We start from the raw sequence: 23,670 nt of genomic DNA on the forward strand, positions 1-23,670 counted from the left end.
GGCAGAGACATTTCAATATTTTTAAATCCAGGTAATGTTTAACACCTCCTAAGCTGGCTACCACCAGGACTATTTGCAGGGATTCATTTTAACACTTTAAATTCGTGTGAAAGAGATTTCTTGTTTGTTCTACTCCTCGTTTTGGAAACTCTTTGTTGATCTCTCCCAGGTTCCGCCTGCTGATAAATGGATTTACTTTGAAAAACAAAGACAGGAAGTCCTCACCATCTGAACGTCCCATTTATATGAGGACAGGACAGGGCAGCGCTCTCAGACATCAGACATCGATAAAGGGGACGAAATGAAAGCAAAAGATCTTTTACTGCTTGTAGAGTAAAGGTAGGAACCATTTCTGCTCTTTAAGTCATAAAAGGCTGTAAATTACAATTGTTTCATACTTTTTACGCACAATAGCATTAATCAACATAAAGCAATAAAGCTGGGTTTTGTTTTTGTTTTCTTAAATCTGTAATCCTGGGGTGGTTTCAGCAGTTAAAATCCAGTCCAGACACAGCGGACTATGCAGTTTTCTCTAGCAATTTAAACTAAATTAAACTCACTAAATGGCTATAATATAATATTATTTTTAAATCGGCTGTGTTAAAGTGTTTTTTTCCAGCATTTTGTGCCCATTTCACAGCTATTTTTTTTTATTTCCAATCAAATGTTCATCATGGAACTTTCTTAATATGAATATTAATATTTGTAACACTAGGAACTATTCTAAATATTAATTGTGAAAAGAGATTCACCAATTTGTAACATAATAGTTTTCTAATACAAATGGATCAGTTCCTGATATTAAATATTTTTATAAGATCATTATTAACAAAGGGAAGCAGAAGTACCTCATATAAACTAATTTCTTTCCTCTGTTGTGGTATGCTGGCTGATCATCCAGTTGGATCAATAAGAACATTTCCGGCATTTCTATGCATGACATACAGTAATACACATGTACTTTGTTTTATGATCACCTGAACATTATACAATTCATGGTATGTGGCTAGAAAAAAAGTGTTACTTGTTTTATCTAGGTTCTAAGGGGTTGGATCACCTGCCAGTCACACCTAAAAAGTAATAATAATGATTAATAATAATAATGATTTAGAATATATTTACCTACCTGGTTGATTGAACATTAATTAACAAGAGTAAGGCATGTATATCTTTTGTTTACCACATACTTTTACTTTTCTTTTCTGTGCTAATGTTTACCATTTTGGGTTTTTATATTTGATTTGCATTAAAAAGACTATTGTTAACTGAGAACACTTGTAGTTATTAAAACATTACAAAGAAAACTTTTTTATGTCAATTGTATGTCTGACTATTACTACTCTTATCTTATTTCAGGTGCAATAACATTTAGACTAATCTGCTTGGACCCATCACAAGAGCATCTACATATTGTAAAACATTTGATAAACATGATTTATAACCATGCTGATGTGGTGGACATCGCACAATAAAGCAACAACTGGAAAATGACCTACAAAAGACAAAGCCACCGTCGGACATTTTAGCTGATTTTCTTTTTTTTCAAAGTCTGAATGGCTTTATGAAAGACATATAAAGGCTAAATGGACTAAATGTCTGTGGAGAATTGGGAGTCATCAAGGTCATAGTTATCCCACTGTTCAGTGCCAAGTGGGTGCAACTTAAAACTAAGTGGACTACAAACAGATATCACATTGTAGTTGTTGTCCTCCTCTCAAATAATGAGGCGACTACAACAGAACTGGCTGCTACTGCTGAAGGGCTTTGTTGTACTGGGATCTCTTTGGTTGCTTTTCCTACTCAATTGGTCAAAAACAGGCCGGGATCTTACCTACAGTTTTAGGTACAACAGGTTGGAATATACAGATGTTGATGGTGACCCTGAGGAAGAGTGCAACTGTTACGCAATCCTGAAGGGAGAGAGAGAGGCAATTGAGAAGGTCAAATTACTGACCATCACTAAAGACTTTAAGAAGAGGATTCACATTCCCAACGAGTATTATATTAATGCAACCGAAGACTGCACGTATGTTACTTAAACCTACCAAGTTTCAGAAATTGTAAAACTACAAGCCCTTATTTAAATGCACTGTATTTAATAAAAATTAATTCCCTGTGCTTTATCCTTGCAGGACATTTAAGCTAACAAGGAAATACTTGACTTTCCCATTAAGCAAGGAAGAGGAGGCCTTCCCCCTGGCTTACTCTATGGTTGTGCATCACAAAGTAAGCACATTTTAAAACCTGAACTTGTTTCAAATGAACTGAAATGCAGTGAATTACATGAACTATGCACAAAGAGGATTGCATTTCTTTTTTTATATTCTAGGTGCAGAGCTTTGAACGACTGCTGCGTGCCATCTATGCACCTCAAAATATATACTGCGTCCATGTAGACAAAAAATCTGAAGCGTCAGTCGTCTCTGCCATCAGGAGCATCACTTCCTGTTTCTCAAATGTCTTCATTGTCAGTGAGGCAGTGAGTGTGGTCTATGCTAGTTGGTCACGTGTCCAGGCTGACCTAAACTGTATGGCTGACCTCTACAGTGCTAGCACAAAATGGAAATACTTCATCAACCTTTGTGGCCAGGACTTCCCTCTGAAAACCAACCTGGAGATTGTAAGGATGTTACGTGCACTGAAGGGGGGGAACAGCCTAGAGTCAGAAAAACTGCCTCCAGAGAAGCAGTGGAGGGTGGCAAAGGTTCATGAGATAGTAGATGGTAAAGTCAAGGTAAAACTTTTAACTTTTCATAACTTTTATTATGTGTTGTGTGGCTATGTTCAATATGTGTACTGCAAAAACCTCTAGTTCAGAATGAATGTAATGACGTCCACCATCATATTAAAACACTTTTTTTAACTGTCTCAGGGGACAAAAAGGAAAAAGGATCCACCTCCCTTCAACCTGCCCATTATGTCAGGAAATGCCTACATTGTGGTTAGCAGGGGATATGTCCAGAGTGTGCTGACGGACAACCGAATTCAGGCACTGATTGAGTGGGCCAAAGACACCTACAGTCCAGATGAGTTTCTCTGGGCAACCATTCAGCGAATCCCTGGCGTACCTGGCTCAACGTGGCTCCACCGCAAATATGACATGACAGATGTCAATGCGATTGCACGACTGATTAAGTGGCAGTTGCACGAGGGGTCACAGGATTCACTGCAGGCTGTGTACCCAGAGTGCCAAGGAAACCATGTAAGGCAAATATGTGTGTATGGTGCTGGAGACCTACAGTGGATGCTTGAGCAACATCACCTCTTTGCAAATAAGTTTGACATAGAACGAGATCCTATTGCCATCTACTGTTTGGAGAAGTATCTCAGACAAAGGGCGGTATCTGAGTTATATTAGGTGCATTGGACAATTTCCCTGTCAACTAAGAATGGGTCAAAGCTTATATACACAGGTTACAACAGAAGTCCTAGTGACTTTGTATTTATATTCATGTTGAGATTTTTTTATTCCTGATCAATCATCAAAAATATTAATTTAGTGATTCAGATATACACGATTCAGTGCTGCTGTACTCACAACAGCTATTTCCTGTCTATTCTGAAAGAGGGTAACCTCCTGCTGCTCTTCTTGATGTTTCTAAAATTGGTGCTTAATCGTATTTTTTTATTGTTTGGGTGTATGTTGTCTTAATATCTCAAATAAAGAGGAACAACCAATGAAGTAAATATTTTATGTATTTTACAAAATAATGCATTTCTTGCAAGCCACAAAAAATTATAGGAATGTAATATAAGAAAATAAAAGCTAACATACACAACCTTTTTCAATAAGTAGGCTACTAGTTATATCAAACCTCTTTGAGCATCAGTCAGTATTACGTATGTCCTCATGAATCCTCAAAAATATCACTCTATCTATCTACTCTTTCTGTCGCACATACATCCTATTATGCCATTGATACAATGTAGTTGTTAAAGGAAGTAGTGGACATTGTGTCTTTTGCACAACCTTTGGAATTTACCAGTTTAGTATTTAGTTTTATTAGTATATTGGTCTCCACCTTAGTTAGACTGTGCATTGACACATAAAGCTCCTTATCATTCTCTCCCTATGTGTAACATAGGCGGCGTCAGGACATCAGGATTGGGAAGGTTAAATGTCAGCAGTGGATGAAAATAAGGATTTGGAGTCAATGTGGTGTGGAGTGTGTATGTGTGGTTATTTTTGGGTCATAATCTTCCTCATTTGTCACAACATTAAATCTAGCTGATGGTTTGGATGTTATGTAGACATGGCTCACCATGGGCATTTTGACCTATTTGCAGCAGTGTAGCTCTGCATGTTGCCATGCAGCCTGTGTCCTGACACGTCAGTGACTGATCACGGCTGAGATTATTTCTTTCACATGCTGACCTCTATCTGCTGTACCCTGTCTGCAGGACCTCTACCTTAAACACTGCATAACAGAGTTGTTAAAATCATAAAGAACTCAAATCACCTCAGCAACTGCCTGTTATAGCATATGGTAGATTTTTTTGACAAGGCTGCCGAGGAGGAACACACCTTTATTGAAGAACATTTTACATTTTTTTACAAGAAACGCATTTCTTTAAAGACACAGACAAATGTATAAAATATATTAAAAAGCAAATAAAAGACATGCCCAACCTGATCCTGTTTTACCATGAGTCCTCCTCGTCAACAATACCTGTTTATCTCGCTCTCTCTCACTCACACGCACACATGCACACACAAACATTACTCGGAAAAAACATGGCAAAATTTACATTGGTACACAACTCTGCTATTAGATTGGAGCAGCCTGGAACTGTCGCAATTAAAGGCATGCAACATTTCACTGCAGCTTGTTTTAAGTTACTTTGCTACAATTTCTAGTTTTCTCACAGTGATATACAGTATAGAATATCCCACTTGTAGACTGTATGAGGTGTTGAGTAAGATGGTGGCATATGTAAAAACTATAACAGGGACTGTTTTGCCATTCTCTTTCACAATACTACACATAAATAAAAAACAAACAAAAAAAAAACATTTGGTAAACCAAAAATACAATATTGCTTGAAATTATAGTCTATTGAACGAGTTGTGGTACAGTACAACCCGAGTTGTCCAGGAAACGTCCTACTATTACCATGTTTCACAAAAGGTACAGTTAACAACTGATAGAGGTTATATAATTACGTTAGTGTAATGAGTTATCAAAGCATTATTCAAATAAAAGAAGAAGACAAGGAATAGATCTCACATGGGGAAACAGGATAGCCCTCAGCACATTGTCTCTGCACTGTTAACGCAATATTATGTTCCACATCCTCTTTCTTCAGTGAACAACCGACTGTGTGATGTGTGGACCCACAACATCTTCGTTTGTTACCCACTGCTAGTTGTTGGTGTAACAACTATGTGCTGTACACGTCATGCTGCAGGGTTGCTTATATTCAGACATGCTGTGGTAGGGTACTGCATAATGCAGGGAGAAGGCAGACAGCAGCCAGGTGGGATGTTATTGTCAAACAGCTGAGTTCCCCTTCTTGTCGGCTCTGATTGAAAGAGAAGATGACAGAGAAAAAACTGTGGTAAATAATTTTCCTTCTGGCATTTAAATGTAAGAAGAAATAAAATTTTAAATGACAATGTCCTCTGAAGGCATAAAGTTCCATCCTTCTTCAGACAATTTAATCTTGTTTATTTCTAGCAATTACATGTTTAATTACCAATTACTATCACAACCACAACCACAACCACACAGCCACTTAAGAAATGTGACAAAGACATGTAATTGTTTTTAATCTCTGCATGCTGTTGTTTGGACACATTTTGAATTTGTAAAATTATTTCATTTTCATTTAGTACTGTTGTTCTCAGTAGAACAGGAGTTGTTTCCTTCTTTGTCTCTTTTAAGCTCGTTCGCTGGCAAAGAACAGCTGCCTACTACTTACTTAGATGCTGTGTCCTGCAAATCTGTATCCAGTCTGGTTTAGCATTGGGTTTTAGAGCAGAGAACAAAAGTTAGAAAGGGAAGCAAACACATAATGGTAGTGGCCACATTGTCAATACACATGCAGTTGCTGGGGATTAGTAGCCTCTATCAACACTGCCATAAGAGGGTGAATGGAAGAAAAGGAACATAAGCGTTATAAGTGCTGTGATGTGGGAGTGATAAAGGTCAAAGGAGTGAAGCACAAATGCACAGCGATGCATAGGGAGTAGTAACTTTAAAGGCAATAAATTAGACTCAATGTTTTACCCTTACACAATTCATCACTTATTACACGCTTTGAGTCTAGGTTAGTCTAATTTTGAGTTAGGATCCATACATGCTCAGTGGCACAGGCTGTGAGCACATAGAGGTACTTCATGAGAGACATGGCTTGTTGGGGTGGGAGTTAAGGTTAGAGTTAAAGTTTGAATGATAGTAGATGGCTTTAATTTTTTATTAGTCCCATCAGGATTCTGTTCCCACCATAGCCTTAAAAAGTGAATGTATGTGTCTTCACTCTGACTGAAGCTACAGATAACTTCACCTGGATGACTGAGGATCGTGTGTTTTAGGGCGTCTATGGACTACTGTACAAACACACGCCTTCCTTTCCCCTGAGCACAGAGACTATTCACACGGTCTTCAGAGTTTCATTCTGATTCTGGGATGGTCCCTCCCTAAACCTAACCAATGTGTTTTAAACCTCCTATACTTTACAATGTCTCCAAAGGAACAATGTGTATGTGGGTATTATCACTGGACAATGCTGTTTGGACATTTGGTTATTTTAGTTATCTGGCAGACGCTATTTGGACCAAATACTCCAGGCTAATAGTTAACTAATTAACTGTAGGTATTACCAGCTGCATTTTAAAAAGGTATATCTTTTGCCAAATATAAGAAAGTCTATGCCCTGCTTCTGGTGTGTACTCTCAAATGAAACTCTAGGAATGAAACTGAAACCTATGCAACCTTTCATACCAACAGAGACATCTGTGTTTTCCATTTTAGCCCGGGGGGTGACTGTGTATATGTGGCTATTAGTGTAATTGACCACAGGGCATTTGTACATGTTCATAAGAGTTTTATTAAAATAGATCACATATGGAAGGTAAAATATATAAATCAAATGTGTATTGTGAAACCACTACTGAGAGACTGGAAAATGGAAACACTGGATACTGGAACCTTCCTTGGGGATGAACAAACCACTATTTCAATTTCACATTAGTAAAAGAGACAGCCGAAGGGCAGTAAAAGGTTAATTGCAGCCTGAGATGAAATTCACAGTAGCATTATAGGATTATTCAAGGCAACTTTGACAAAACCAAGAGATTAATACAGGCAGGTTAGGTGATTTACCTCATGCATGCAAATTTGTGTATAGCCCTTTCCTCGTCATACCTTGGGGCAGAGTGAGAATAAACATGCCTACATTTAGGCCCTTGAAATAAATGCACACTGTATTTGCATTGCATTTGTCCTGACAAAGCTGAGCATTAGAAGCATTAAGATTTACTGCATGTTCTCTTATAGTATTTTCCCCAAAGTGTAGGTGTTTTTTTATTGATTGTCAGGGTGTGTTTTATTATAAAAGAAAGTTGGACTTATTAACCTTGCACCTTTCAGACTCTCCTGCTTTACCTGTTTTATGTCTACCTGATATGGTTCAATGAATACCAAACACAGTCATGCACGCACACACATTTTTTAATTTGTCATATGTTTACTGTTAACCTCGCTTTGGCATAAGTTCAATGAGGATACTTAGTTTCTCCTAACTTGTTGTTGAATTTTTAAATATGCAAATTATTTTTGTGCATCCAACACCTACACACATATACACACACACCAAGTACTGTTAGAAATGCACTACCTCATTTTTTATTTACATCTTCTGGTTTTGTTTCTTTGTGTCTTGGATGGTATTCATAGTGATGTATTGCTTAGTCTCAGGGACCTAATACCTGCTCAGGCTCAGCCCAAACACCACCCACCACAACCTCGCCCAAAAACATGCAGTCTGCCATTGTTTTTCCTCGCTACAGCAGACCCACTATGCAAACAGCAAAACAGCAAAACAGCAGTGGCAGAGCGAAAAGCACGCTCTCTTGTAAAACAAATGGAGGACCACAAAAGTCTCTCTTCCTCCTACCATCCCCTCTGGGTCCGCACAAACTGAATTTATTTGTTTTTGCGGAAGCTGTCAAACATGTTTCTCACTATAATCTATGTGGTTTTTCAGCATGAAAATGTACAGGCACATTTTGACGACTTCAGAGACCTGTTTTTTAAGCCTCAAATAGGTATAATATGGAAACTTTAATGCTCAATCTTCCCGCTTCGTTTACCATTACCTGCATCTAGACCCAGACTGATTCTTTATATCTCACCTATCTTCATCACCTGAATGTTTCTTCTGAATCTTTTTGTCAACTAATCTTCTGACAACCAGGCACTGTAGTTCATTTGGAAAAGTGAAATTAACATTACATTTGTGGAAAACATCACCAATACATGTAGCGTGTCCACCAAAAGGTTAGGTGGAGATTTACAGACTCACCTGATGATGCTGGGTGGAATGTGGACATACTCCATTGGGATGATTTCTCCAAGCTCCCGCAGACTATTCACATACTTGATCTTACTGCTAAACTTGGAGCTGTAGAAAAACACAAGTCAGGAAATGTGTCATCAATGATGTCTATTCAAGAGAGTTCATTTAACAATTGTGACGAGACAAGTTGGGTCCTGGATTAATTGTCTACTTGGAAATATGGCCAAGAGATGTTTAATATTTATATTTGTATGTAAGATGTGCCCATGGATAAGGGATAGGAGTTTGATGTAACATCTTTCTTTCTTCTTAACTTTCTTCTTTAACTTCTTAACTTTCCTTCCAGTATGCACAAGTAGCCTGGATACCTGGCTGGATAGCTGGACATTTTTATTCCTTAATACATGTAACAACATAGAGTTAACATTACTGGGTCAAAACCTCCCACTCATCAGGGTATATATGTGTATTACACACTCACTATCTTGCGCCTCACTCTGCAGAGCGCTCTGAAACTCTGTTTGCAAGGAAATACAACTCATAAAGACAGCTCTGCCCATGCCTTATTATTTACCTCTTACCACGGTTAATTCTTAACTGTCGTTTTTTTTTATAGCAAATTAATGCAAAACTCACAGTGCAGTGTGTGCAGTACACACAGTGTCTGAACTGTCTGAAATGTTGTCTGTGGAGTGTCATCTGAGAGTGAAGTAAAATGAAAGACCTTATGAACGGCCTGGTTATTCCCAGCAAAGTCCGTATGAACCAGGAAGGATGGACAATGATGAACATCTTAAGGTTTTTCTTCAGTCTGTGCAAGAGGAGAACAAGTAGAAATTATGTAAACAGATTAGCATTAGATTTGCTGATAATAGTCACCTAATAACTAACCCTGCTGACAGGTATCAAAATAAAATTCACTTTTCATTTTACATTCTGTACATACTAATGTTACATGTACAGTTACACACATTCAACCCTTTACGGCACTACAGCAATATGATGCACTTAGTGTGGTTAGCTTTTTAAAGATATTTTTGCTTTTTTCTTTTTTTCTTAATTGTGACTATTCCCTTTCCCCATTCACAATTGCTAAGGATTCAGTTAATCGCTCTGTTGAACACCACAACTTTATTACTATAAAACATTAGTGTGACATGATTAAATCTGAAGCGCAATGTGATCATACAAGACCCTGATCGGAAAACAATACACCAAAGAGTTTTATGTGACAGGTGAAATTGAGAGTTTTTTTATTTGTTTGTGCACTAAATATTACTGTTAGTTATAGTCTACTAATTTCCAGGTTTACAACATTGTGCAGGTATCGTCGGCCCCAGAGCTGTACACATGCAGTTCCTACCAGTAACTGCATGTGTACAGTTACTGGTGGGACCAGTAACATTGTCTACATGTGTACTGGTCCCACCAGTATCTGCATGTGTACAGTTACTGGTGGGACCAGTAACATTGTCTACATGTGTACTGGTCCCACCAGTAACTGCCACACTGGTTTCTTTTTTGCCTCATGTTCTTTCTCTTTTGACTCACCCCAACAAGTCGAAGCTGATGGCCTGGTTCTGCTGGAGGATTTTCCTCTCCACTGTCTATACAAATAAAATTGAATTGGAATTTGCAATTGCAATTCTTACCTTCGGTCTATCATTTGGTAGCACTTTTTCATCCAGGTAAATCCAGGCATTCTCCTGCGAGGTGTGGCGCCGTTCAGATAAACAATCATGTAATCTTCTGCCACCATTAGCTCCAAAGTACTAATTACATACCTGCACAGATAATGGAAAACAGGGTAATGGCATAAATCTATACTAAACTTTGACAAAATTGGAATGTTTCCTGTTAATTAAATGGTATATTATACAGTACATAACTGCACATCTAAATGTGTAGCTCTGGTTTTATACTAAGTTTAGCCCTTTAGTTCCAGACAGGAAAATATTAGTGCTGCAGTATAACACATTTTAATAATAAACAGTACTACTTCCAGTTTCAGCACATCACTGCCCCTATTCACAAAAGCATATTATAGTAGAATTTGTGTACTGAACTTTGACATCAACTTTATTGAAGCTGTCCCTATTGCAAAACAGTAGTAGGTGTTCCCCATAATGCTCTTGTTGTTCAAAGACAGCGAAAGCCCTTTAGTCAGCCTCAGGGAATTTGGAATGACAATTCTAGCAACCACAAATGGGTGTGATGTCAAGGTGACCTTGAAGTGAAACTTCACTTACAAAAAGAGGTTTTCCATTACATAATTGTAATTGTCACAGTCGCTGTCTGGTAGGAAACACGCTGCAAACACGATGATGGCATTCTTTTCAGCATAATAACCTGTAAAACAGGTTATTATGGTTACAAGTTAGTGAAACAAAAAGTACAAGAAACATTCTGTGAAATGAAACTGTATTGTAAGCAGTTACGTTTGCATACCTCCATGAGAAATGACTCTTTTGTATGCCTCTATGCACTTCATATCAATACGATGCTCCTGCTCTCCAATCACCACACTTCTCCACAGCCTGCTCTCTCTGCTCTCCTCTGCTGCTCCATGTCCTGTGACGACTTCACTTGATGCTGCTCCTGCTCCCAGTTTCGAATCTTCCCCTGATGGTGATGTAGAAACAACAGATTTTATGAGATGAAACTGGAGATGAGCAGCCTGTTCTTTCTAATTGCACACCATGTACACAACATTATGTTCTAGCATTTGCCTGTTTTATAGTGACTGTTCATCTTTTTGTCCATGTGATGTATTTAGATACTACGTTTGCCTCACCGTGTCCGTTGAACTCCACTGAGTCTGCCTCATCAGGTGTGTCTAGCTCGTCTATGTTGACATCCAGGTCATCCCCAGTGTCTAAAGCCTCATCTTCCGTATCCAGGGCATCTTCTGAGAGGAGAGACCCCTCACTGCGATCTAGAGACACATTCATCGGTGGAGCTGCCAACTTTCTTCTCTGATTGGACCCGCCCGACAGATCTGCTGAGGAAGGTGGATTTGGTCAGACGGGGATACTATGTTTTCTTAGTTTCTTGATTTTTTTAAGAAGCTCATTCTAAGATACATTTACGAAGTTCTCGTCCTTTAAAAGTTATGGACAATCTGACTAATCCAGAAATAAGGGCATTTCATTCTCACACTATTTCATGGCAACAGTCATTTCTACTTCTGTTAAGAGTCTTCTGTTAAGCAGGATAAGTTATATACTGTTTCTATTTGTTTACCTTCTCTATTATCCGTCTCCTCAGCAGCTTCCTCTTTAGAGACTACCTCCATTCCTGCTTCATCGTCTTCTTGTTGGGAGTGTCTGCTCAGAGGGATAGACATACAATAATGAGTCACAATGTAAACAATCATTGCTATTGCAACTGCCAACATTGGAACAGCGATACATAGTATTGGCCCAAACAGGACTAAGACAACCATCTACAGAGATAACTAATCTAACTTTTCCCATGACACCGGGAGAGAGTTTAAAATCTGTTCATTTGATTCTGGACAGAAGAGACAAAACAGGCAGAGAGAGAGCGACTCACTGCTTCATTCCCGGGCTGCACGTGTGGGCTGAGGACACAATACTGAGCAGTGTTGCTACCTCCCCCATCCGAAGCCCCTCTAACAAACTCTGATTAGCATAAGGCGTACTAACAATAGAGAGAAGCAGCACAGAAAAACCAGCACACATGATTATAGACACAAAGATACATACATACACACACTGTTTTTTGGTGAAAATCTCTTTCTGAAGGCCCCTACCTTCCCCTTACTTTGTCTTCTCCCAGCATGACTGTCTGAATCCCTGCTTCCACAATCAAGTCACGTGACTTGATTATGGAAAGATTTGCTGTGTACTCACACATGCATACACACACACACACACACACACACATGGAAACACACAGTAGAAGACACAGGAGGGTTGTGAGTCCCAGAGAGCGAGGGTCATCAGAATTACAAAGTGGGGAAAAACAAGACCGTGATGCAACTTCTGATGAGGAACAATATAAATAGTGCACATTCATTCACAGTGTACATGAATTTCGATCAAGCATACAACATTTGATTAAGAAAAAGGATTTCTGTGTGTGAGATAGGATGTGAAAAAGAAGCAGCAGCATAAGATGAGATATTCTGACTTTTAGTTCTTGGTAAGGTTCCTAGATGTTTCATAATGCAACTCAGTACCGTCTTAACTTTTAAATTCCACACATATATAGTTCAGAGCAGACTATTTTACATATTCTCCTTCAGAAGCCATGTTAGGATGGGATATTATAATCGCCATTGTGGATAGGAAAAATTATTTAAGTATATCAAAACAGTTTAAACTCCAAGCCCATTATATTTTCAATATATATTATATAAAGCCACATTTGAGCAACCAATTCTCATTTCTGCTTCTACAATATATCTTTAAACTGTCACATGTTGTATAACATGACAAACTAAAAAATCAAGTCATTCAAGTTAAATCAAACGGATTAAGTTTTTCACCTGCTCATATTAAACTTGATGAGTCAACCTTTGTGTGCTTTGGCACTGGAAACAAATGTATGACGTATACACTTATACTAGACTGTAAGACTTTACAGACTAGAAATGTATCTATGCTGCCTCCTTGTGGTAAAAGACAGTAGTGCAACTCCTTGCTGAAATTATAGTGTCTCACAGAGGGGATGGGTTTTTATCGGATACTGTTAGTACATCTTAGTAGTATAATGGAGGCAGCAGTAAGAACGACTGTTTGGCACAGCTCAGAAGTCTGTATGTGTAAAAACTCACCTTGAGAAGAGAAAGTGAACATATCCCTCTGGCACGTATCGCGCATGATCTTCCCTCTCAGGTTGTACATCTGATTGGTAGAATGACTGTCCGTCAAACTGGTAATAAGCGTGGTCAACCTCACTGTGACTTTGGCCATCAGCTTGACATCGAGAGTACTGGACTTCAGCACGTGTGGCGTTATATCCATGCTGGATTTCAGCTCTTTCCAGAAACTTGGACCGTGGATCATCTAAGCTGTAGTCAGCACTGAATCCTGCTTCATAATAGTTCCCAGCCTGCTCAGATCTGTACTGTATAGCTGTGGTATCAGTTGTAAACTCAGCATAGACATCTGTGGTATTTAGCTGGCTGCTGGATTTAGTATCCACGTCATCTGAATGGGCACTCTGGCTTTCAGTTCTTTGGTCGATGTGATGGTAGTTGTAGCCATACTGAGTTTGACCCTGAGTTGTATTCTGACTTTCTGTCCACTGGTATGTAGCATTCTCATTGGCTGGCTGGAATGATGGTTGCGATGTCACATCCTGGCATCTCCTTGAGGGGATTAAGGGATCATGGAGCAGAGTGCAAAGAGAGGGAGAAATAAAGAATTAAATATAAGAAATCAAAAATAGTAAAAGAAATAAAAATGAAGTACAGTTAATCTTGTTCATCTAGGCCTGAGCTGCATGTGATTTATGTATCTTTTGGGCCACTAATAGCACTATGGAGATGCTGAACAATGTTTTGTTTGTTCCAACTGCATGCATACAAGGACATATATGCACATACAAATGCTGTGATATAAATCCAGTTTTTCCATTTATAGAAAAAAGTAATACTAAATATAAACTAAGTTTATTTGTTTATGAGGAAACTCCAACAATGTTTAAATAAAAAAAAAAGGAAATTAAGCTCTTGCTTTTCAATTAAACATGGAATACTATTGATTCACATAAAAAAGATACAGTGTGCTAATTGTCTGCTTTATATTGAATATACTGAAAATAATGTCAGAAACAAACAACACAGACATAAATTCATTATGTACGCTTTGCTAATGTAAAGTTAAAGTTACATGGGCAAACTTTTATTCTCCAACGCACTGGGTATTGCCTATGCACACACTCGCACACAGGTTTGCATGTACACACTCACATCCACACCTTGTAAGGGAGCTAGGGGAGCCATTTCCATTAGCTGTAGTGGGGCTCCAGCTGTAATGAGGCAGGTAATGCATATTTAATGAGGCGTAAACAGATTTATAAACACACACACAGAGCCGCAGATCAAATCTTGCTGCCGAACACATGAAATGCACACACATATGGACAAATAATCGCTTCCTCTCAGACTAATATTCATTCTCACATCTTTTTTGCCAGTCTCAGTCTGTCACTCACCCATCCACCCATCCAACACACACACACACACACAAACAGATCATCAGACTCAATTCCTCAAGAGGGCATTCTTGCTTGATTTTGACAGTCTGTTCAGCAACACTAATATTCCTCTGACATATAGACTCTATTGAGAACGCTTTAGAGACTCAAAGCCCAGCAGTGAACTAAAGGAGAATGAGGGTAGGAGTGGTTCTTGTCTGTATATGTGTGTGTGCAGGACATGCACATGTGCACAGGGCATGTTCATTCTGTTATAACGCAACATGGAATAGAAAGTCTGTTATGAACAAAGCAAGAATACTAGAAAGATACTTCCACATCTTTCACTGGTAGCCTTCATCCTACTGTGTTGCTTACCTTAAAACAGGTGAATAGCTATCTGGAGATGCTTCATGGCCTCCAATGTGTGGTTCAGTCAACCATGTTTCACAACCAGCAGTCCTTATAGGTTGTCTTTCACAGTAATCCACTGTTTTCGGCAGGATTATGTCGTCCCTCCTTGACTCGAGTGCTTGTAAATCCATTTGTTGAAATGAAGAACCTTCAATCACCTCCTCAGTGAAACTTAGTAGTTCGGGAGATGCTAACTGTCTTACTTCCCTCTGACTTTGTATTTCCGATGTCCATTTTGACAGTGCACAGTGTTCTCTTTCAGTTTCCTCCTCCTGGTCGTCATCATCATTTTCTTCTTCCATTAAATCTCCAGAAAATGGTAATTCAAGTCCTCTGTCAGCGGAAATACCTGATTCACTTAATGGGGTGCCAACAAAAGAGCTAGTGTGGGAGACTGAACTGTTAGTAAATTCAGGCGACTGTGTTTCAGAGGTAGTTTGAGGTGTGTCCTGTCTAGCCAACTGACCCCCCCAGACTTGAAAGTCGCCCAGAGAAGTAGGACACGGTAGAGGTGCAGAGGGTGACTGCCCACCCTCATCTGAATCGTCCATTGATATCTGTGAATGTACATAAATTTCTTCTCTTGTTTTCAGGAAGTGATCTACTGGATATCTTAATGATGGAGACACACTTCTGACCACAACACTAAATTTACTCTCAGAATTCTCTTCTTCTACTTGGGTTTGACTACAAACTGTTGTTAAATCTGACTTATAAAATGCTTCAGATTGGATGGGACTCATAGCTTCTGGCAGCATGTGTTGTTCAGGACTATTATCAGGACTTGCCTGGGAAGGCGTGGATGAATTTTGCTTTGTATCTGGACTTTCTGGACTAAGTGTACTCTCAGCACCGCTGTTCATTTGGTCTAGCCCACTTTGTTCTGTGTTTTCTTGGTGCGCTCTATGTGCAGCTTGGGCCCGTGTTTGTAATACTGTGGCAGCGTAGGAAAGCATACTAAATGTCTCCATGGGCTTTCTTATTCCTTTTGATTGTCTGTCCCCCTGTTTGGGCCTATCGTGCCACTCTCTCTCAGCTTCTTTAACTGTGCCCGACACAATAATGTATTCCATTTCTAGGCCCGATGATGAATCTCCGTCAGAATTAGATCTGAGTTCGTCTCTACTGCCTGAGTGAAGGCTGTCGGGGCTATACTTCAGTGTGTCTCGCTCCCCCGCAGAGCTAGACATAGACATAGTTTCTGTTATTTTGGCCTCCACAGTTCCATTGCCCTCTTTGTTAGGGAGGCCGTGACTCTCAATGGTAGGCCCATCTCCACTGTGGTCCATTATGATTGACAGATTGTGTGACGATGAAGCTAATTCTGAGGTGTCTTGTTTATCTGGGACAATGTTGTTCCAGTTCACGTGACTTTGGGATAATGACTGGTCAGTCTGGATTTCAGTCTTGGCAGTTTCTCCTGGACTTGATTGATAACTGGCTGAGATTTTCTGAGTGGCAGAGGAGCAGTTCACCAGGACAAATGGAGAATGATCACTACGGTCCTCTATCCAGTCAGCTTCTTCAGATCCTTCCCTGCTTTTGTTGTCATACTTACTCTCAGTTGAATTCCCCCTGCTCCTGTTTTTACTAGTTCCCTCAAACAGGAACACTTGGCTGGCTGGCTCTTCTTCATCTGAAATGACTGATCTGTATTCAGGCTCTGCCAGAGTATCAGTTTTTTGGTATTGTGGATGCATCTTATCTGTCTGAGCAGGTTTGGTCACAGCTATAAAAGGGCTAGACTGCTCCTCTAGCTGTATCATGTCTACTATGGGACTAGCAAAGGTTTCAGGGGAGGATGTCAGACTCCAGGCTCCAGCTCCTACATTGTCATATTCTGAAGTAGAGGTGACCATGCCAGGTATAGGTAAGTCCCACAAATTAGTGCTTTGGTCAGAGAATGTCTCTTCTTCTGAATGATTAAATGCTAAGTTTATTGGAGACTGTTGGCTCTCGACAATCTGCATGTTAACTTCACTTATTTCTTCTTCTGTTACATCTCCTGCTGCCTCTATGACTATTTTCACATTGTGTTTATTAACTCCCCACTCCACCTCTTCAGGCTTCTCACTAAGTACTTTAAGCATACCACTCTCTTCCTCTAGATCATTTTCTACTTCGGCCTGTTTGCCTGTATGAGTCTTGGATGATTCACTGGCATCCAATGATCCCATGTGACTAAGGGTCTTTCCGTTTTCAGGTCCTTCGAGGCTTGCTATAGTGGAAGAGCTGTCTTCCCGTATGGTGGTGTTCCACATGTGCATTCCACCATCCGAAAATCCGAGTGGACTTTCAACAGATGTGGCACCAATGATGTTGGAATTAACCCCACAGAGAGAACCTGAATTTTCAGACAAGTTGTCAGGGGTGGTGAGAGGGGAAAGACTGTCATCGCGAATTGTCATATTCCACATATCTAGAGATTCAGGGTAAGACGTTGTGGTTCCACTATCGGATTTGAGAAATCCTTTCTGAGCTGAGTATGTCCAGAAGTCTAGAAGCTCCATTGGTCTGTCTAGTTTTCTTCCTTGAAGCCCTTCATCTTCTTCTTTAGAGGTTTCTGGCGTTAACGTGTTTAATGTTGCTTTCTTTTTCGATAAGGAGGATATTTTTTCTTTCACTCCAACGATACCAGCGTTGCATTTTCCAGTTACCTCCTCCTCTGGTGGTGTTAATTGCAGATCAGTCAAAGTAACAGGATGCCACTGATCCCGCAGGACAGAATCTGGGTTCCAGTTGTCATATGATTCAGTCTGCTCAGTGATCAGACTAAGCTGAGGTTCAAGGCTCTTTGGCCTCTGCTGGGCATTGTCTGACTTGAAGATGTCCTCTCTGCTTTCTTTTTCCATCATGTCACTAATTGACTCTTTGCATCCACTTTCTTCTACAATATTCTGTGGGCTCTCAGAGTGCTTGGTCCTACTCCAGGCATTATTATCGTTTGAGGACAGTGCTCCTTGTGTTTCAAAGCCAAGTTCATCCCAGGTCTCTGACAAGGATGATGATACGCTGTCTTTGTGTTGTAGGCCATTGATCCTTTCAATTACATCTTCTGGGAAGAACCTTACTCCACAACTGCTGGGTGGGCGGCTACCTACTAGACTGTTGACTGGCGTTGGAGGAACCACAGTATCAATCATCTCATTCCCATGAATTTGACCATGGTGATCAATTGAAGAATTTCTACTTTCTAGCTCGCCCAGTGAATTGGGAGCAGAGAAATCCAGCAAGCTCAACTCCTCAAGTTCTGATAAGCTAGAGCTCCCTCCTCTTCTTTCACCTTCATCTCCTGTTAATCCTGAATTTGCCTGTTCCCCTCCTGTTGGCATAGAGAGGTCACTGCTGTGTAACGGATCAAAACTAAACAGGTCAATGTTGTCATTCCTATTTCTACTAGAGCGGTGCTTCCTCCTCTCTGGTGGCACAGGAGGGGAGAGAGACAACAACCCCAAGGGAGATGGGTTTCTCAGGAAGAGACCCCCTGGGCCTCCTGCTTGACCTCCTCCAGCTACAACATCACCAACTGGACTGTCATCACTAAGGAACACTGAGCTCTCCTTGGAGGAGCGACTGCTGCGTATGGTGGTCATACCGCTGTCGGGGCTTACTAGCTCCCCACCAACATTGACACCTACACCTCCTGTGTCCTCTTCACCATCTGCCATTACTCTATTTACAGAAATAAAAACAACACAATCATTAAATGGTGTCAGTGCTTGCTTAAAATCATGAATATGCTAAACTTCACAGTTTATTTACTTTGAATTAAACATAAATACATTCAGGGATGCATTTAATACCTTGCTATTGCCACAGCTTCTCCGCTACCTCCCTCCGCTCTCTCTATGTCAGAACCATCCATGTCATTTATACCAGATGATCCCTGGGAGAACTCCACGCTGCCAGCCACTCCCTCTGTGGAAGAAGTCCTACTGCTGGGGTGGCAAGCTAATACAGTGCTCCGTCGGTCAACAAAGTCCTTAAGGAGGCCCTGGATCTCTTCCTCCAGCAGGGGAGGAGTACCAGAGGATGCGGAGGTGTTTATGGGGATATGGTAGACCTGGAAATTCTCCCTAGTCTCCAGTTCACCAGAGAGAGACCAGCTAGAAGACTCTTCCAACTCACAGCAAATCTGCAATGACATGAAAATATTCCAAATTGCTTTTTACTTAAGTGCTTTTGATTACATTTATGCAAAGGCTGATTGACATGAGCGAGCATCACATTGCTGCCTAACTAGTCTGGGCGCTGAGCAGCACAGCGTACCCCATTCAACACCCCACACACCTTTTAACCAACCTCTGCTGCTGTCCTCAACGATTTAGCTTTTTCTAGGGATGATTTAGTTTGTTAAAACAAAATAACTATATTCTCTGACAAAGAACTACAGTACGCGTGTCTCACATGTGACATAGATTTTGGTGTTGGTGGTCTTACAGCTGATTTACCTGGTTTAGGATATCCGTGTTGTTTGAGTAGACAACCACCTGCTGACGAGGATGGTGAACTGTATCACTGACAGATAAGAGGACGACCAGACCATCATAGTCGTGGTGATGACAGAAATATTTTAGACCATCCACATATCCATGCAAGTCCTGGAAGAAACAAAAGCAATAAATTAATAAATAATACAAAAATAAAAATCAACATCTGGAATGTGTAAGGCAAGCTGTTTGACAGATGCTCACAGTTCTAACTGTTTTGAAAGTATTTTAATGGATAGAAAAGTAAAAGAAGCTATTATTACATTTCATCATAATTGTCTCAAAATGATTAATAAACATTTGTTCCTCTCTGGTTACAGCTGTATGGGAAACTTTGTTAGACCCCTGCCTTTTTTTGTGCATATGATTCAATTTTTTTTAGTAAAACTGAAGTTGATTAAAGTAAGCCTTCATCTGTAGCAATGAGAGACGAAGCTGTCAGAGTGCACAGAGGGGTAGAGAGACATTTTGTGATTTATTGTTTGGAAATTAACTGTTTGCTCTTAAAACAGCCACTATGCACAGATTATGGTAATTCAGTGACACACACAATGATTGATGGATGAAAAGTTGCATTAATTAATTGTTTTGTTTGTCAAAAGAACTTGTTTTTTTTCGTTTTCTCTAAAATGATTAACAACAATGTTATGGCAACCATAATTTGCCACGCAGGGTTACACATGAAATGTGCAAAGTGATACTTTTGAAAACATATTTGCTTGATTAATCTAGATTTGTTGTACAACTGTTTGTTTTGCAAAGTTCTCAAAATTGTTGTAGTGCTTATTTAAGTGAAACCTTTAAACGAAAGACGTAGCTGTAGTAAAGCCAACAGAGGGAGTCTGACATGCATGCCTGTGTCTGGCATTCATTAAACCATATTTCTATTCCTGTTGTCTGATTTCAAATAGTACAACAATCATCCTGACTTTGTATGTTTGTTTACAGTGCGTGTGGTCCTTCTGCTTGAGCTTGTGAGTGTGTGTGTGTGTGTGTGTTTGTGAATGCATTTGAATGGGTCCACTGAAAATGATTGATGAGCACTTCAGGCACTGTATCTGCCCAGACTGTGTCAATATTAACCTGTGAGGATGAGGGGGCTACAATACTCCTCCCCCTGTTTTTCCCTCCATCCCTCTCTCTCTCCTCAATATGGCTGCTGTCAGAATCAGGTCCATCAATCCTCGCACACACACACAACTGTCACTTCACTGACACTGCCATTTCTCAACACTGATATCCTGATGAGTTCAATGAAGCCTCCAAAGATTCGTTAAAACACACATATTCACTCATATAAGTACAAACACACAAGTGACGATACATGTAACCCATAACATAAAGCTATGCACACATAAATCCACCAGTCATCTACTGTAATCTCAGTGTATGAGCAAACATGCACCCGTATGTACACATATGAGCTCTGGTAAAGCAATAAAGTCTTTGTGATTTACAGTACAATATACACAGAAATGCACAAATGATGCCAGTACTCTAAAGCTACAACCCAGCTGTGTGCATATGCACACAAAACTGCACACACATACTCACACACACAGGCAGGAAAATATAGCCAGAAAATGAGCAGAGTGCAAATCTCGGAGATAACACGCAGTGCAACAGTCTGTCTGCCATTTGGCTCTTAACTGAGTAAATTACTATTCATATTGCCTGCCCCTCCTCTTTCTGTCTCTTTCTGCCTCCCCCAGATACACAGATTGCCTTTTCTTATAAATTACCAACATGTTAGCTATAAAAATCCACTTGCTAAGAACCTTAAGATCAGCACACAGAAACCTGTGTCTTATTTACTAACCTGTGTCAAACATTTACTTTCAGATTTACTTTTAAAAAAAGGGTAATATTTAATTAAGAACAAACAAATTCTCAGGAACACATATCCATACATTTTTTAAAGTTTCAAGTTTTCTATTATGAAAAATAATAAATAAAGACTTTTACACACATGACTGCAGTAAACATAATGTTAATGAGGTTGTGTCAACATAAATAAACATTTAAAGTAATGGATCTTGATTAAGAAATGTTATTGGTCTTACGGTGTGGTAATATGACAGTCATGGCAGCATCAGACAGAACTTTTTCTCATACACATGATCTCAGCTCAATTTCACTGCAAAAAAAAGTTTGGCAATAGCTTTGGTGTGTTGGAATATCAGATTTCTTTTAAGTTTTCAGCAATTACTTTTAATGAACAGTGCTTATGCAACAATCTTATTTCAGCTCCTGACTCACAACTTTGAGAAAACAGGTATTGATGTCAACTTCTTTATGTTCATCCAAGTCTTCGTTATCTTGTTTTTATCTTATTTTTTCTTTCTGTTTTTCTGTCACACTTTCATGTCTTTCCTCTCATACTTTGCAGCTATATCTTTATATCTCTCTCTCTCTCTCTCCCTCTCTCTCCCTCTCTTTGGTTGTCTTTGCTCCACAGGTAGCAAGTCTTTAGCGGCTGCATGCAGTTCTCCCAACCTGCCATCATTATGCACAATAGCCTTAGGTACAAAACTCAGGCCTCATAACTCACGCCCCGCGCGCGTAAATTCCCGTGCAAACACAGTCAAAGCAAAAACACATTTCCTGCTGTCGCCAACATCTCCGGCAAAGAATTAATCAAGCGTTCATCCATTTAGGCTCTTTGCATACCCTTTCCGTCAGAACACAGAACGCTAAGAGAGTTGCAAGTTCTTCTCAGGCGATCGTTTCGCCACCCTGATGAATCCATCAAGCGAGGTTTGATTTATACATCTGTCTGTGATCACAGCGGTACAGCTACAGCAAATGGGGTGGCAAGGAGCGAGCTGACACCACCCTGCTCAAACTCACACATGCAAATACACGCACACATGTGCAACATATACCATTTATCACACACACATGCACAGCTGAACTCACACATGCATGTGCTCACAAACAGCCTTGACGCTCTTGTTCACTCTCATGCGCGCACACACACACACACACTACAATATCACTGCTTATGAAGTTTTGGAAAAGACAGAGGGAAAAGGGGAGGGGGGTAAAAAAAGTTTGCAGAGAAAGAAGCTCAAATGTCTTTCTGTCTATCTCATATGGGCCTTCTCCGCATGCTTCATTCACTCAGCTCCAAGTGCAGGGATTTGGGGGCCAGGATGCAAGTGCTGAGTCTATAAATGTTTTGTTATGTTTATTTGTTTGCCCTCAAAGCCCAAGGAAGCCACAGGAGGAGAATGAAAATGGAGAAAGAGAAAGAATAACTGTTTCAGAAGAGATGATGAGAGAGAAACATCACTGCAAGTTACTAAAGACAGTATGACGACTGTCTGTACAGCAGTTTTCTAAACTTGTTTAAACACCACATTTGTGTATATGTAATAAATTCTCTAATGTGTCTTGCAGCCAAATTACAAAATTACAACCAAATAAATTCTGGACCAGATAAAAGTGACATGGCAAGAAGAACAACACAGTAATAAACTGGCAACAGCAAATCCCAGGCTACTGCAAACAGGATATTGTGTTATGCATGCAGATTTTGCAATTTGAATATTTGAATCATTCAACAAGTTGTAAGCATTCTGAAATATGAATACTTGTACCACAAATATCACTGCAAACAAGAAATAAAGAACCAGGATGTCAAGAGAGAAATAGCAAGAGGGATGGGAGGGGCGGGGCACCCTGGCTTCCTGGTCTTCAATCTTAGTCCCTGGGAGGCCCACCCTGCACCTGCTGTCTCCTAGTGCCTCTCATCAGAAAGGCATTTACCGAGTGCTGTGGCTGCGGGCCCCTTCATTAGCGAGCATAATTATTTGTGCAAGTGGTGTAGGGTAAAACTGGCCCCGCATAAACAAACAGAAGGGCCGGAGGACTGTGAACAAACAACGCATTAGAGACAATCAACGTCGCCAACATGAAACCTAAAGCAAACCTCAGATGGAGAAATGGACACACGCACGCACACACACACACACACACACACAAAACGAAAACATCAACGACACAAAACATTATCAATGAAAATGTTAACGTGTCCAGAGATGCATTATCTTTTGAGGAGATACTCAGAAGTGTG

At 40.0% G+C, this 23,670-nt stretch overlaps 2 protein-coding genes across 3 annotated transcripts in view; one reads left to right on the top strand and one right to left on the bottom strand.

Annotated features, from left to right (window-relative positions):
- On the top strand, window positions 1-3,678 carry LOC113151069 (glucosaminyl (N-acetyl) transferase 1). The gene is made up of 6 exons (XM_026343894.1): window positions 1-31; window positions 170-339; window positions 1,357-2,026; window positions 2,133-2,226; window positions 2,330-2,734; window positions 2,873-3,678. Exons 3-6 carry the CDS (start codon window positions 1,722-1,724, stop codon window positions 3,356-3,358), a joined length of 1,290 nt encoding a protein of 429 aa, XP_026199679.1. The 5' UTR covers window positions 1-31; window positions 170-339; window positions 1,357-1,721; the 3' UTR covers window positions 3,359-3,678.
- An 86-nt stretch (window positions 3,679-3,764) lies between these two features.
- LOC113151062 (prune homolog 2 with BCH domain) overlaps window positions 3,765-23,670 on the bottom strand; it is a 32,909-nt gene continuing 13,003 nt past the window's right edge. The window contains exons 7-19 of one of the 2 annotated variants that reach the window (XM_026343884.1): window positions 19,554-19,703; window positions 18,906-19,237; window positions 15,067-18,774; window positions 13,322-13,858; window positions 11,764-11,846; window positions 11,315-11,521; window positions 10,969-11,142; window positions 10,770-10,869; window positions 10,173-10,304; window positions 9,245-9,331; window positions 8,527-8,625; window positions 5,923-5,955; window positions 3,765-5,523 (exon numbers count right to left, since the gene is read on the bottom strand). In XM_026343884.1, the coding sequence (XP_026199669.1) occupies window positions 5,493-5,523; window positions 5,923-5,955; window positions 8,527-8,625; window positions 9,245-9,331; window positions 10,173-10,304; window positions 10,770-10,869; window positions 10,969-11,142; window positions 11,315-11,521; window positions 11,764-11,846; window positions 13,322-13,858; window positions 15,067-18,774; window positions 18,906-19,237; window positions 19,554-19,703 (5,673 nt within the window). In that variant the 3' untranslated portion in view covers window positions 3,765-5,492. The remainder of the gene's footprint in view (window positions 5,524-5,922; window positions 5,956-8,526; window positions 8,626-9,244; window positions 9,332-10,172; window positions 10,305-10,769; window positions 10,870-10,968; window positions 11,143-11,314; window positions 11,522-11,763; window positions 11,847-13,321; window positions 13,859-15,066; window positions 18,775-18,905; window positions 19,238-19,553; window positions 19,704-23,670) is intronic. The other variant, XM_026343885.1, reaches the window with a different exon arrangement.

Source organism: Anabas testudineus, chromosome 9 (genome assembly GCF_900324465.2).
Source record: "Anabas testudineus chromosome 9, fAnaTes1.2, whole genome shotgun sequence".
Classification (NCBI taxonomy): Eukaryota; Metazoa; Chordata; class Actinopteri; order Anabantiformes; family Anabantidae; genus Anabas; species Anabas testudineus.

Coding starts and splice junctions, on each gene's coding strand:
- LOC113151069 (XM_026343894.1), top strand. CDS start 1,722: ATGAGGCGACTACAACAGAACTGGCTGCTACTGCTGAAGGGCTTTGTT. Junction 2,227..2,329: donor CTATGGTTGTGCATCACAAA/GTAAGCACATTT, acceptor TTTATATTCTAG/GTGCAGAGCTTTGAACGACT. Junction 2,735..2,872: donor TAGTAGATGGTAAAGTCAAG/GTAAAACTTTTA, acceptor TAACTGTCTCAG/GGGACAAAAAGGAAAAAGGA.